The sequence below is a fragment of the Setaria viridis genome, chromosome 8 (genome assembly GCF_005286985.2).
Source record: "Setaria viridis chromosome 8, Setaria_viridis_v4.0, whole genome shotgun sequence".
NCBI classification, from domain to species: Eukaryota; Viridiplantae; Streptophyta; class Magnoliopsida; order Poales; family Poaceae; genus Setaria; species Setaria viridis.
Genome location: NC_048270.2, coordinates 22,942,667 through 22,958,210, shown reverse-complemented (window position 1 = coordinate 22,958,210; position 15,544 = coordinate 22,942,667). Strand labels below are relative to the sequence as shown.

Sequence of the window (15,544 nt, the reverse complement as noted above, 5' to 3'; positions counted from 1 at the left end):
GCGGCCGACGGCCGGCGGTCTGTTTTTTTTTATTTTTTTCGAAAATGTTTGCCGAGTGCTTTTTGACACTCGGCAAATTATTTGCCGAGTGCTCGATGTTCGACACTCGGCAACTTCACGTTTGCTGTAGGAAAGTTCGCCGAGTGTTACACTCGGCGAACTCTTTGCCGAGAGTTTTTCGGCCTTTGCCGAGTGCCTCAGTCACTCGGCAATCTTGCTGTTTCCGGTAGTGATAGGATTGGTAGTTCAGTTTTGCTAAATAATACCAACATGCAAGCTGCTGTGTATAACATCCGAAACTCACCTAAAAAATATATATTCAAATCTCTTATAGGGACACCAAGCATTTTCATCTAGCACTGCTTGTGTTTGATTCTGGCTAATTTCTTGGTGGTAGACATGACCTGTGAGTTCATGTGACACTAATAGTGTAAGGAATGAGTATCTTGTCAAGTATGTATTTCAACCCAACCATCATGCTCTCCTCTAGTAGGAAACAATGGTTTTACATTTTTCACCTACCTTCGATTAATTTTGCAATGTGCATTATGTTATGCAGGAAAAAAGGGTAATAAAGAGCCATAAAGCATGAAATGGATCTTCTAACTTGGTCATTAAGAATAACTGAGATCAAACTCATAGATTAAAAAGCAAGTATTTCCTGTAGGAAACTGCAGCAAATTGATAAAAAAAAATAAGCAGTCCTACGCAACTTGATATTTAAAAACAGTAACCACCCTTAGTAAAAATCTTAGTAGTTCACATCAAAGAATATGTAGGGAAAGCATAAATTAGTTTCCCTATAACTTCTTTTTGGTGGCTCATATCGCCTTACAGTAAAGTTGAGGACTCGAGGTTGATTGCTCATGCAGCTCCAGAAATCATTAGAGATAATGGGGGACATCATAAAGTATGTGCACACGCTCCCTTGAAAATCATCTTGAGGTAAAAAGGAACTTTGGTCAATAATCATCGTACACCACAGCGAATTAGTTCAAGCCTCATTGGCTCTTCTGTCATTTCTCTCTGCTCTGATGGGAGAAAGTTGCTTCTCTTTTGCACAAGTGTAAAATAATTGCAAGTATGGTCTATGGACCTAGAAAAGAAAGCTCCTTAGACTTGAAGTGGGTCACGACTTGCTCTAGCTCTTTATGCACACAAACCTACTCAACTAATGGTTTCCAGTTCTCTTTATGTTAAAGGTCCTTGATGAGATTCACTTCCACTAATAGAAAGGTCTGGGCAACTATGGTCTGTATGGCTCATCCTCTTCCGCCACCACGTCGCATTGTAAGAATAAACAGCAGAAGAATCCAATGAAAGAACAGGTAGAACTATAAAAAATATGATCTACTGTGGAATACAATGTTACCAACTTACCATGACCTACCAGTGAGTTACACCACAGAACATCCTAATCACTGCGTAAATAAGAATATCATAACTTGACAGTGAGCAAGATCAGTATTTACCTTTGTTTACAGCACTGGAAGCAATATCCTCAGGAGCCTTCACCAACAAGTAATTCATGAGGCCATGGTACCTGGTTCGCTGCACTCCCACGTGTGAATCTGAAAGGGAAAGAACCAGCTCCACCATGGTCAGGACCACCAGCAAAAGCAGATGCTATGTGTAAATGGACATCCTTTTCCTCTCAAAGAGCTAGTTAGCCTGCTATCTTTTCAGTAGGTTTGTAGCTGTGGTGGTTGAGCTGAGCATAGCAAGAATGTTAACATGCAAGCTAGCAATTGGGAGAAGGAAAATTATATGCAAGTGGTGGGGCCATCGTGCTGTGATCACTGCCCAGATAGGTATGATCTTGTGGTTACTCATCCACTCAGAGTCAGAGGACAAGGAAAATATGAAATTATGTGGTTAGAGAAACAGTGATGCAATAACAACCACAAGATCCACAATTAAAATCAGGGTTCAATGTTCATCAAACTATACAAATGGCAAAAAATGACATTTACTTGGTGATTCACACGCAGGCAGACCATGCCCATTAGTAACTCATTTGTTTCTGCTGAGGCATCATTGTGAAAAGCATGGACAGCTCAATACTCGCAAAGAACTAGATTAGGTTTCAAGAAAGACACAATGGACGTGAACAGCCTTGATCCTTTCTTTTCTTCCGAAAAGATAAAATGATTTCGATAGAACAAGTATAAATCATCAGTTTTAGCTTGAAACAAATAACCTTAAACCAACCAGCTTTGAGAAAGAAATGACCAACAAATATACGATCCTCGTGATGACCTACTGACTGAAACTTGCCCACAGACTTCCACAGCTGAAACGCTTAATTCTTCTACACAAGCAAGGGCAGAGATAACAGGTTTCTTTTTTCCATCACAATCACATCATATGTGATGCTGGATAAAAGTCTTGTTGCTGGTCCTTGTGGTCCTTATGGGGCTGCAGCTGTTTTGTTGACCGGAGGACAGTGGGGCAGCAGCATATATGCTTGCTGCAGCACCACTTTTGTTGACTACTTTTAGGGTAGGACAGTCCTAGGCATCTTAGACTAAATAGGACAGCATCTAAAAGGTATCTTAGACTAGCATATACCTTGATGCTTGGCTGGTTGGCTGCTTAGCCAGCTATAAATATGTATCCCCAACCCTTGGTTGGACATAGTATTGTGGAAACAAAAACCAGAAAATTGCCCCAACTCTTCCTAGTGCCATCCTCTCGATGAGAGTTACAGTTCAGATCCTAACAACTGGTATCAGAGCCGTACTATCCTGTAGCTTGAACATCTCCTGCTCACAACCCTCCCCAGCCACCTTTCATCCCCAACCAGTAGCAGAAACACCGGCTGTCCCTGCTCACTCCTCTCCCTCTACGCAGACGAGCAGCAGCTCGTCGGAAGCAGCCTCTTCCCGACGCAGGCCCCCGGTGGCGCGCTATGTCCGCAGGACAGTCTCAGCATTCGGTCGCCTCGAGCCCGCGGCATGGGCAGGAGGCCGAGCTCGCTGCGGTAGAGGAGCGTACCCAAGTGGCGGCAGAGACCGCTGCGGCGGCGGCAAGGGCGTCGAGGCTGGCGGCGGCGGAGCTGGCTGCAGCAAGGGCGGAAGCGGAAGCGGCGGCGGCGGCAGATGCCGCACGTGCGGCGGCAGCGGAGCTCGAGACTCTACGTGGCGGTAGCATCATCAGCGCTACCTCTGCCGATGGCGGTACCGACGTAGAGCTCGTGCTAGCAAGGGAGGCGGCGCAGTGGGCAGCCGAGCACCCCCGCGGGCGCGGCGACGGCAGACCAGACAGGCGTGCACGCGCCGGCGGCGCTCCAGGCAGGGGCGCGCGCGACGACCGTGTTCCTGGCGGACATGATGACCGCGACTTCCAGGGCGACCCGCACATCGACCTCGAACTGGAGGTCCAGCGATTGCGGGAGAGGGCTGCCCAGCTGGAGGCAGAGATGGAGTTTGATCGGCGGTGCAGCGGCTGGGTCGACGGAGAGCACGACCCTTACAGGCAGCGTGGCTCTCCCTCCCCGGACCGCCGTCATGGTCGCCACGGGGCCCATGCTGTTGTCAGAGAAGTCGGCCCCGGTGGTGGGTGGCCTACCCTCACCAAGACCAACTACGTCGAGTGGGCCACGGTGGTGAGGGTGAGGCTCCAGGTGCGGCACATGTGGGAGGCAGTCCGGTACGGTGACATCGACTACGATGAGGATCGATGGGCGTTGGACGCCCTCATCGTTGCAGTCCCGCTCGAGATGCAGTTCTCGCTTTCCCAGAAGCAGACTGTCAAGGAGGCTTGGGACGCCGTCTCTGTGGCACGCATCGGCAGCGATCGCGCCCGCAAGTCCACACTGCAGGCACTTCGTAAGGAGTGGGAGAACCTGGCCTTCAAGACAAGTGAGGACGTTGATGACTTTGCTCTCCGTCTCAACACTCTGTTGCAGAAGATGGTGCAGTACGACGACGACACCTACGGTGATGAGAGAGCTATCGAGAAGCTCCTCCGCTGCGTACCCGAGAAGTACAAGCAGATCGCTCGCTCGATCGAGTCTCTGCTGGACCTCTCCAGGATGTTGATCGAGGAGGCGATAGGTCGCCTCAAGGTCGTCGACAGCGACGAGTCACAACCTCCCTCAGGGCCTGTCATCATTGGCGCGAAGCTCCATTTCACTCAGGAGCAGTGGGAGGCCCACCAGGGTGATCGGAAGAAGGGGGAGCCTTCTTCCTCGACAGGCGGCCGCAGGCGCGGCAAGCCACGCAAGGCACCCAAGGCGCGATGAGGTGCCGAGGGCGGCGCGCGAGGAGACGCCCAGGGTGGTGCCGCCGGTGAGCACATGCTGCCACGAGACGACACGTGCCGCAACTGTGGCATGCTTGGCCATTGGGCCAAGGACTGTCGACAGCCAAGACGTGGCCAGGCTCACGTCGCACTAGCGGAGAAGGAGGAGCCGGCTCTGCTCCTGGCACATGCAAGCATCGAGCTAACACCAGTGGCATCGGCTGCAGTGGTTCTCCTCCACCTTGACGAGCCGAGGGCACATGCCTTCCTCGGCGATGGCTCCAGCAACGATAGGACTGAGGGGTGGTGCCTCGACACCGGCGCTACCCAGCACATGACCGGTCAGCGAGAGTTCTTCACCGAGCTTGACTCTAGCGTCCGAGGCACCATCAAGTTTGGGGATGCATCCGGCGTAGAGATCAAGAGCGTCGGCTCCGTCATCTTCACCGCCGAGTCTGGAGAGCACAGGCTGCTCACCGGAGTGTACTACATCCCCGCGCTGAGGAACTCTATCATCAGCCTGGGGCAGCTGGAAGAGAACGGTTCGCGCGTGGTGATCAACGACGGAGTCATGAGGATTTGGGACCGCCATCGTTGCCTTCTTGCCAAGGTAACCAGAGGCGCAAATCGCCTCTACATCCTCAATGTGCAGGTGGCACAACCCTTCTGCCTCGCTGCTCGTCGGGACGACAAGGCGTGGCAGTGGCACGAGTGCTTCGGGCACCTTCATTTCGAGGCCCTGAAGCGGCTCAGTGCCAAGGAGATGGTGCGAGGCCTGCCATGTCTCGATCATGTGGAGCAGTTCTACGATGTTTGTGTGTTGACAAAGCAGAGGCGGCTCCCCTTTCCCCAGCAGGCGAGCTTCCGAGCTAAGGAGCGGCTCGAGCTCGTGCATGGGGACTTGTGTGGCCCGGTGACACCGGCCACACCCGGAGGACGACGCCACTTCTTGCTGCTCGTCGACGACCTCTCCCGCTACATGTGGGTGATGGTCCTTAGCAGCAAGGGGGAGGCTGCGGACGCCATCAGGTGCACGCAGGCTGCTACGGAGGCAGAGTGCGGCCGCAAGCTGCGCGTGCTGCGCACCGACAACGGTGGCGAATTCACGGAGGCTGAATTCACATCGTACTGCGCTGATGAGGGCATTCAGCGCCACTACTCCGCACCATACAACCCACAGCAGAACGGCGGCGTCGAGCGGCGCAACCAGACGGTTGTGGGAATGACTTGGGCCCTCCTCAAGCAGAGGGGGATGCCGGCTGTTCTCTGGGGAGAGGCGGTGGTAACGGCTGTCTATATCCTCAACTGCTCGCCCATCAAGGCGCTCGACGGCTGGACGCTCTTCGGCTGCCTCGCGTTTGACAAGGAGCTTGGCCACATCGGCAAGCTTGACAATAGGAGCATTCCAGGAGTGTTCATCGGCTACGCGGAGGGTTCGAAGGCCTACCGCATTCTCGACCCGGAGACACAGCGTGTGCGCACAGCGCGCGATGTTGTGTTCGACGAAGGGTGAGGATGGGCGTGGGACAAGGCGGTGGACGACGGTTCAACTCCAACGTACGACGACTTCACTGTCGAGTACGTCCACTTTGAGGGAGCTGGGGGAGTAGGCAGCTCTTCTTCGTCGAGCGTGCCTACCCCGGTCCCTGAACCTCCACCGACTCTGACGCCTGCTACTCCGGCAGCGCCACGCTCTCCAGCCGCGACTTCGGCTGCGACGAGCTTCTCGCCGGCACCACCACAGTCGGCGACGCCACGTACTCCAGCACCGACGGCCACTCCTCTGGGCTCGTCTACTCCGACACCAGCTCATGTCGAGCACAGCCCGGTGGAGTTCGCTACTCCGCTCTCTCACGACGAGGAGCGCATCGACGCGTACCACGACGGCGAGCAGTTGCGGTACCATACGATGGAAGACCTCATCGGCGACCAGCCGGTGCCGGGACTGGTGCCTCGAGACCTGGAGGCACAGTTGCACCTTGCATGCGACGACGGCGAACCTCGATCTTTCGCGGAGGCCGAGAGACACGCGGCATGGCGCGCTGCGATGTAGTCGGAGATGGACGCGGTTGAGAAGAACCACACCTGGGAGCTTGCTAACCTCCCTCGTGGTCACCGCGCGATCACCCTTAAGTGGGTGTTCAAGCTGAAGAGGGATGAAGCCGGTGCCATCGTCAAGCACAAGGCTCGCTTGGTGGCACACGGGTTCGTGCAGCAAGAGGGGATCGACTTCGACGATGCTTTCACCCCCTGGCACGGATGGAGTCCGTGCGACTCCTTGCGCTGGCCGCCCAGGAAGGCTGGCGCGTTCATCACATGGACGTCAAGTCGGCGTTTCTTAACGGCGACTTGAAGGAGGAGGTCTACGTACACCAGCTGCGGGGTTTTGCGATCCCCAGCAAGGAGGGCAAGGTGCTGCGCTTGCGCAAGGCCCTCTATGGCCTGTGGCAGGCTCCGAGGGCGTGGAATGCCAAGTTGGATTCCACGCTCAAAGGGATGGGCTTCGAGCAAAGCCCGCACGAGGCGGCCATCTACCGGCAGGGCAATGGAGAAAATGCCCTGCTGGTGGGTGTCTACGTCAACGACTTGGTGATCACCGGCACCAAGGATGCGGAGGTGGCAGCGTTCAAGGAAGAAATGAAGGCCACCTTCCAGATGAGTGACCTGGGGCCTTTCTCCTTCTACCTGGGGATCGAGGTGCACCAGGATGATTCCAGGATCACGCTTCGATAGACCGCCTACGCCAAGCGCGTCGTGGAGCTAGCCGGGCTCACCGACTGCAACCCAGCTCTCACTCCGATGGAGGAGAGGCTGAAGCTGAGCCGCGATAGCATGACGGAGGAGGTAAACGCTACGCAGTACCGGCGTCTTGTGGGGAGCCTTCGCTATCTCGCCCACACACGGCCGGACTTGGCATTCTCCGTCGGCTACGTCAGTCGTTCATGCAGCGACTGACAATGGAGCACCAGCAGGTCGTGAAGAGGATCGTCCGCTACGTGGCGGGGACCCTCGACCACGGTCTCTTCTACCCGAGGTGTCCCGGGACGGCACACTTCGTCGGGTACAGCGACAGCGACCACGCCGACGACATCGACACCAGCAAGAGCACGAGTGGGATTCTCTTCTTCCTTGGCAAGTGCCTCGTTAGCTGGCAGTCACTCAAGCGGCAGGTGGTGGCGCTGTCCAGCTGCGAGGCCGAGTACATAGCGGCCTCCACTGCTTCGACTCAGGCGCTTTGGCTTACCTGACTGCTCGGTGATCTCCTTGGTAGAGACACTAGAGCGGTGGAGCTCAGGGTGGACAGCAAGTCCGCTCTGACCCTAGCAAAGAACCCCGTTTTCCATGAGCGGAGCAAGCACATCCGGGTGAAGTGTACCACTTCATCCGAGGCTGCTTGGAGGAAGGAAGCATCAAGGCGAGCTACATCAACACCAAGGATCAGCTTGCGGACCTACTCACCAAGCCCCTTGGGAGGATCAAGTTCCTTGAGCTCTGTTCCAGGACCGGGATGGTCCAACCTTCCCACAAGACGACGCACAAGACTTAGGGGGAGAATGATGCTGGATAAAAGTCTTGTTGCTGGTCCTTGTGGGGCTTCAGCTGGTGCTTGTGGTCTTTGTGGGGCTGCAGTCCTTGTGGGGCTGCAGCTGTTTTATTGACTGGAGGACAGTGGAGCTGCAGCATATGCTTGCTGCAGCACCATTTTTGTTGACTACTTTTAGGGTAGAACACTCCTAGGCATCTTAGACTAAATAGGACAGCATCAAAAAGGCATCTTAGACTAGCATATGCCTTGATGCTTGGCTGGTTGGCTGCTTGGCCAGCCATAAATATGTATCCTCAAACCTTGGTTGGACATGGTATTGTGGAAAGAAAACCCAAAAAATTATCCCAACTCTTCCTAGTGCCATTCTCTCGATGAGAGTTACAGTTCAGATCCTAACAATATGAGCAGTACCAAAGTTTCGAGCTGCATTAGGAACTTGGCAGGTATTCAACAATTTACCTAAAAGTTCTCTAATAAATAACCGAAGCATTGCTCTTGGTCATGGCAAGCAGATGAATTTAATTATAAAATGAATCCTAGTGTGCTGTTGAGGCTACTAGGATGTTTGGAGACAAGGCATTCACACATACAACAACTTGCCATCAGTGAAAGATAGAACAGAGCAATGAAAAGAACTAAAGAAAACAAAGTTACAAAGGCATTAAAAAAAGATTTGACCTTACAACGAAAGTTTTATATAAAAATGAAGTGCTCTTAAATTTTTTCCAACAAATCTACGTGTATCATAAGAGTGTACCAATCATATCCCACGGTAGGTTATACAAAGGTGGTTGATTAGAAACTTTGTACTGATGTATCACAGCTGAAACCAGCCATAACATTTCGGTCCGCAGGCGGACACCCATAGACTTGAATGGATCACTGTAGCATATTTGAAGATGGTTGATTAGAACTTTACAGGTAAAAGACAAGTAACAAGACCATTAACTTCTATAAGTTTGTAGACTGCATCAGAATGTTTCAAGCAAAGTGAAATTCCTGGTGCCCGAGAGTACCTCCATAAAAAGAAAAGTTTAAGAAGTGGATGAAGAGCAAAGCTCCAAATCAGGAAAAAAATACCATCTGCCAAGCTTCTCTCAGTGGGCGGTTAGAGCATTGAAGTCCGGGAATCGTTGCAACTCCCGTTCCAACCCATGTTCCGAGCACAGCATCTTCTTAGAATAAAGCTCAGGGGTAGTCTCCCATGGTCGAGTTCTTTTTTAGAATGAAATACCATCTCCTTAGAGCCCTCAGCTTCACTGCTAAAGTGCTAATCACACAAAAAGGAAACAATTACAGCTACGCTGGGTCCAAAAATCATACATACTAGTTAGTCTCATACCATATGATCATGTGCCTCATGTTCCAGTAAGAAGCATGCATAGTGATAAATCGTTGGCTAAATAAAAAATTCCAAAACTTCTTTGAAATGAATCTTAGGCATCAAAAGAGCATTAAATCTGGTCGGAGAGATCGGATAAACCTAATATAATGCATTGTTATTACCAGCACACCTTTGTCAATCCCTTTTCCCAGCCCTCAAAACCAACCATGTACCCACAGGCACAAAGAAGAAAGATCATCCTCTCACCCTAGGCCTCACTGTAGGATGGCCGTTTCCCAGAAGTGGGCAGGGGAACTGGGCCCTCCACTGATTCCAATCCAGAAGAGAATCATCCCCTATATATTAGGTAAAAGTAAATTTTGGCTATTAATAGGTGCAAGTTACCAATAACAATTTAATCAGATTTCATCTACTAACTTTTAACATTCAGTCAACCTATAGTAAATCACTTGCTGTGTCAGCTGTAACCATCACCACTATCTTGCATATCTATCTTAGACCAACCAATTCATGACAATGTTTTAGTTCACCCAGAATTCGATATGCCATACAAAATAAAGGAAGTTATCACACCTCTATGATTGAAACATAGTAGTTGACTACTAACATTTTCTGATAAAATAGTTTTATAAAATTAACTACTAGGATGTTCAAAACATGAAGGACAAGGAGTCCTACTCCAATACAGAAGGACGACTTTGCATCACGGTGGCAATCCGGTACTTTCGGCATGCATCTCCTCAGTGTGTGACTTCAACCCTCACACCACTGATGGCCTTCTTGATCCGCAAATTCAGAAGAATGACATCGAACTCAAGTGTGACTTTGCACAATGCACTTTCCATCCACAGGAGGTGAAAAAAATGCTTACCTTGACATAGTCCATGTTAGTAATACTTCTAAAGGCCTGTGGGTTATCTTTGTTCAGAATCTCCATAAAAAAATCAATCAGCGGCAGGGGTCGAACGAAAGCTGTAGAAGACAAGTCTGCAATGGAAAATATGCAACACTCAGACATCTAAAAGCATACAAAAAAACTGGACTGGAATATTCAAAGACTACTTGCAATTGAATCACAAAGGTTCAGAAATTCCAATCGATCCCACTATATGTGAATCAGCCATATGGAATATAATAAATTTGGCATGCAGTACATTGTACCCACTTTTTTCCCTGGGGCTGATCATTTCTATATTCCAAGCATCCCAGTTGCATTTTATGAAGACACTGTAGATAACTTGACAGATAATAAGCGTTCCGAGGTATAAGTGAAATCTGACCTATGATCACAGACAAGCCCATCTGTGTCAGCCTGATGCTCTGGTAGAAACCCTTCCATCCCTCGGCACCCAGGCCAAGATTTACAGTGTCAATGGCCGGTGAGAAGGATCGGCCAACAGCAATATACTGATATAACTCACTGCTGAACTCAGAACTGCATATGTGCTTTGTGTTTTAGTTCAAATAGAGTGGAACAACAGGCTAGGCCATGAAGCTCTACGCCAGAAAACAGGATTATATGATCAGCCATCACAAACCAATCATGGGAGACCGGAAAATACAGAAAAATATACTGACATGTAAGTTCAATAATTTTATACTTCCAAGCTATTTCATAAAGTAATCATATCAATCAAACATCATATTTTACCCACACAAGCAAGACAAGATGTTCTTGGCACTACAATTTAATAGAAAGTATCAATTTATCACCTGAGCTATAGTCATCTTAGATAAAGATTAACTAAACGTGATAAAAAGACTATACAACTTTTAAGTTTTAACATCCTTTTTTAGATCAAAATAGACAGAGCAAATGTAATAGCTCTATGGAATCTCATACCCAAACATCATATTAGATTAGGAATAAAAGAAGTTTGCCATTCACATGGGAGGTGTACTGATAGTGCATCAGAGCAGAAAGATGATACTACCAACAAACAATGCAGAATGTATTGAAGCAACATGTAGATATCATCATGAAAAAAGCTATTACTGATAACTACATATTAACCTTTCGGAGGCAAGTCAATACAAAAATGATGCAACCTTGGCACATATTTTCAAGTAAACACAAAACTACTTATGCATTTTTGTTATCCAAATTATGAACATAGTATGGCAGCTTTTCAACGACTGAACTGGAAGATCTACATGGACCATCAACATCAAGCTCCAGCATATGACCAAGATTATATTCATAAACCAAGAACAAAATTCTGCGCAGCCGGAGGTTAAGGGGCCCTTAACCCATAACCACAAAAAAAAAAGAGAGGATCTTCAAACATGACATAGTTTTACAAGATCAGACATAAGTGTACAACAATTACAAGATGTATGGAACCATACATGCAAGTGAAACTGTTGGCAAACACGTGTTTACTCAGGAATGCAAGTTGCAAAAAGCCTCTTACATCTGTTGTGATTTCACTACTGACAAATGATTTCAATTGAGAGATACACATTCACATCATTTTATTTGCACAAAATTTGATATATCAAGTAAGAATGAATAACAAGTACTTGGTTCACTTACATTAGTTGAGCACCACAACCCATCAAATTATAAGAACTCTGGTTGAATATAAAAATTTTAGCTAATGTACCTGGTTGACATACATAAGTTTTACAAAAGTGTAGGTAACATTAAGGTGGAATACATAACTACATAAGTTGTACAAAAGTGTAGGTAACATTAAGGTGGAATACATAAGTTGTACAAAAGTGTAGGTAACATTCAGGAAGGTTAAATGTTAACAAGATATTGGTCAGGACATTTCCTGATCATCGCAAGTTGTCAAATTGTGGTAAAAATCAAAATTCTCTTGTCTAGTCATCTGATAGTGGCAGTGTTCGTCGCATGATGGATGTAATGATATTTATATGACTGCACCACAGCTCAACTAACAGAGGTAACTTGAATTAATCTCATAATTGTAGAGTTTCAAGGCCTGTTGGCCCACCTCTTGGCAATGTATGGAACAGTGGGCTAGCCACTCTAGCGACTAACATTACTTCCACAATGGACAATTTGAGTCATCCCTTATTCTATTCAAGATCAGCCCTTCATGTGAAAATTTAGATGAACACGAAGATACCAAATGGCAAATGAAAAATACCATGTTCTGCTATATTAAATGGCAAATGACTTAGCCCTGTGAAATAAACAAATGACAGGGCTCGGAAAGTCCCTACAAGGAATACAAAAATCGATAAAACCATAACTAACCAATGTACAAAATAAATGTGTGCGGCAGGACTTACATGATAGGATCAGTAGTGTGAGGGTTAGTTTTCAGTATTTAAACACAAGGCAAGATTACCCAGTAATAACCACAGCCTTCAATAAGAAAACCATGCTAATACACATGTCTGAATCTCAACTGGTTTGACAAAATTGTGCAGTTGCATGTGAAGAAATAACATAAATGCTATCAATTCTTACACAAAATATCACCCAAATTTCATTTCAATTCACTTTGTTATTCAAATACAGTACATGATATGCATATAAGAATTTTATCCCTAGATGGTGCAGAATCGCACCTATCATCCGTAGGTCTTTTGCTTCTGAAAAATGTAACGAGCTAGCAATGCAATTCCATATGAATATTCTTAGCTGCAGAACCATCGCTACATGTGTTCTGCACAATTGTTAACATCGATTGGTTTAATAACCCAATAGAAACAACACATAATTGTCAACATAGAAATAGAAAAACTGACAATCAACAACAACGAATCACAGCAAGAGATAAAAATGGTTTTCTTATAACATATTTTGAGTTAATCATTTAAGTGCAAAGTTGAGTTATAGTAGTTTTAGTTTCACAGGTCAAACATTACATGAACCTATTTGAGAACATTTAGACCTAGATCACTAATCACTGAATCTGTCTTAGCAAACACATCAAACTCACTGACAGAACATGAATCTAAGTTGAGTATTGACGCAAGTCTGGCACAAATAAACAAGTAAATGACCATGAATATTATACATTTACGTTATCAAATTACAGAACAGAATAAAACAAAGTCAATTATTGATTACTAACCAACCAAAATGAATAATCATGGTACAGAGTGAAATGTCAACTTCCCACTAAACTTAAGGATTTGACGTATCAATCCACAAACTAGATGGCCTAGAAATTACAGGAATGCTTCAAGTACCAATTTCATTCTGTGAACAAATTTCAATAAAACATATTTTTCTGGCAAAGTAATGGGTTCCATCCTGATGATGAGCATAGCTGACACAGTACACTGTCAGCATCATATTGTATCACTTATAATTTCCAGTCACACAACAAACAAACAGGCCAGCATCATCGGTTTATATGTAGAGATCCCTAGGCAACCAGGACCAATGCAATACTTTTTAAGATCATATTGACTCATGACAGTAAATTCAATACTAAGTTATTATGCAAAACTCACTACTCTTAGTAGCCAACACATTCCAGACCACCCTTCAAAGACAAAATTGATCTGAGAGGCTAAGATGCAAAACTCGCTACTCTTAGTAGCTATTTCAACAAGTTTCAGATCACACTTCAAAGACAGCATCATTTGAGAGGCATTATTGTTATTGCAACCAAAATTAAGCATATCAAACTGGGTGTACCTAGACCAAAGTAAAACTGAAGCTACACAATGTTCTTCGCGTGCAAACAGCACAATACATCATTATTCATTCGAAGTACACAACTCAGATCTAGGATCATAGAGACATCAATAGTGAAATGAAAGAGAACCCACAAAGAGACATCACCCAGAGTAACTGACAGAACTGCTGATACCAAGTCCTCAAATGGCTGCACCATTGCTCCTCCTTGCCAGCTTGGTCCATTCAGTGTGGAATGAACCCGGACGATCAATTCGCTCATAGGTGTGTGCCCCAAACAGGTCCCTCTGCGCTTGGATCAGATTTGCAGGCAACCTACTGGACCTGTAGGTGTCAAAGTAGGAAAGACTAGCAGTCATTCCTGGAGTGCTAATGCCAGCCTCCACTGCCCGTGCTACAACCCATCTCCAGGCATTCTGTCGCTGCACCATCTCCCTTGCAAACTCTCTGTCGACAATCAAATTGGCGAGCTCAGGGTTCCTGTCGTATGCCCTCTTGATCCTATCAAGAAACCTTGCACGGATAATGCACCCACCCTTCCAGATCCTGGCAAGCTCCGCAAGGTTAAGGTTCCATCCCTTCTCCACGCTCTTGGCTCGTATCAGATTCATGCCCTGCGCATAGCTGCAAATCTTCGATGCATAAAGCGCCTGCCTCACCCTATCCACCAGCACTTTCTTATCAACATTGATTTTTTCCAACAGCCCGGCTGGCATCCCCTCCTCCTCCAGCACACCAGCAGCTGCGACTCGCTCATCCTTCAACCCTGACAAGTACCTCCCATCAAGCGATGCAGCAATGGTGGGTGCAGCCACTGCTAGCTCTGCGGCCTGCTGCACCGTCCATTTCCCAGTCCCCTTCATCCCAGTCTTGTCGAGAATCTTGTCAACCAGCGCCCCGCCGCTCCCATCCAGTGGGTCAGCCACAGTGAAAATGTCTGCGGTGATCTCAACCAAGAAGCTCTCGAGCTCCCCCTTGTTCCACTCATCAAACACATCAGCAATCTCCGAATTCGACAGGCCCCCGACTCTGCGGAGCACATCGTAGGCCTCTGCGATGAGCTGCATATCGCCATACTCGATACCATTGTGCACCATCTTGACGAAGTTGCCAGCCCCACCGGGCCCGACGAAGGTGACGCAGGCCCCGTCCTCCGTCTGTGCCGCAGCCTTCTCGAGGATGTCTCTGATGTTGTTGTAGGCGTCGACGTGGCCGCCGGGCATGAGCGAGGGCCCGTTCCGCGCGCCTTCCTCCCCGCCGGACACCCCCATCCCGAGGTACAGGATCCCGCGCGCCGCGGCCTCCTCGATGCGGCGCTCCGTGTTCTGGTACCACTCGTTGCCGCCGTCGACGATGGCGTCGCCGGGCTCGAGGTAGGGGGTGAGGGCGTCGATGGTGGCGTCGACGGCGGGGCCCGCCTGGACGAGGAGCACGACGGTGCGGGGCCGGGCGAGGGAGAGCACGAACCCGCGCGGGTCGCGGTGGCCCAGCACCGGGAGCGCGCCCTCGTCGCGCGCGCGGACGAGCGTGGAGTCCACCTTGGCGGCGGTGCGGTTGTAGACGGAGATCGGGAACCCCTTCTCGGCGATGTTGAGCGCGAGGTTCTGGCCCATGGTGGCGAGGCCGGCGAGCCCGATGCGCGGGGGAGGGGAGTGGGTCGCGGCGGCTGCGGGGGGCGCCGGCGCCGGGGAGGCCATGGCGGCAAGGGATACGGGTCGGGGCGGCGGCGGCGAGGTAGGTGTGGCGATGGAATGGAGAGATTGGGGAACGGCGGAAGGGA

The 15,544-nt window shown here is 48.7% G+C and overlaps 1 protein-coding gene across 1 annotated transcript; it reads right to left on the bottom strand.

Annotated features, from left to right (window-relative positions):
• Positions 1-13,708: 13,708 nt before the first annotated feature.
• Positions 13,709-15,544, bottom strand: LOC117833124 (6-phosphogluconate dehydrogenase, decarboxylating 2, chloroplastic). The gene has a single exon (XM_034712520.2). The coding sequence runs from the start codon at positions 15,459-15,461 to the stop codon at positions 13,947-13,949; it is 1,515 nt and encodes a 504-aa protein (XP_034568411.1). The 5' UTR covers positions 15,462-15,544; the 3' UTR covers positions 13,709-13,946.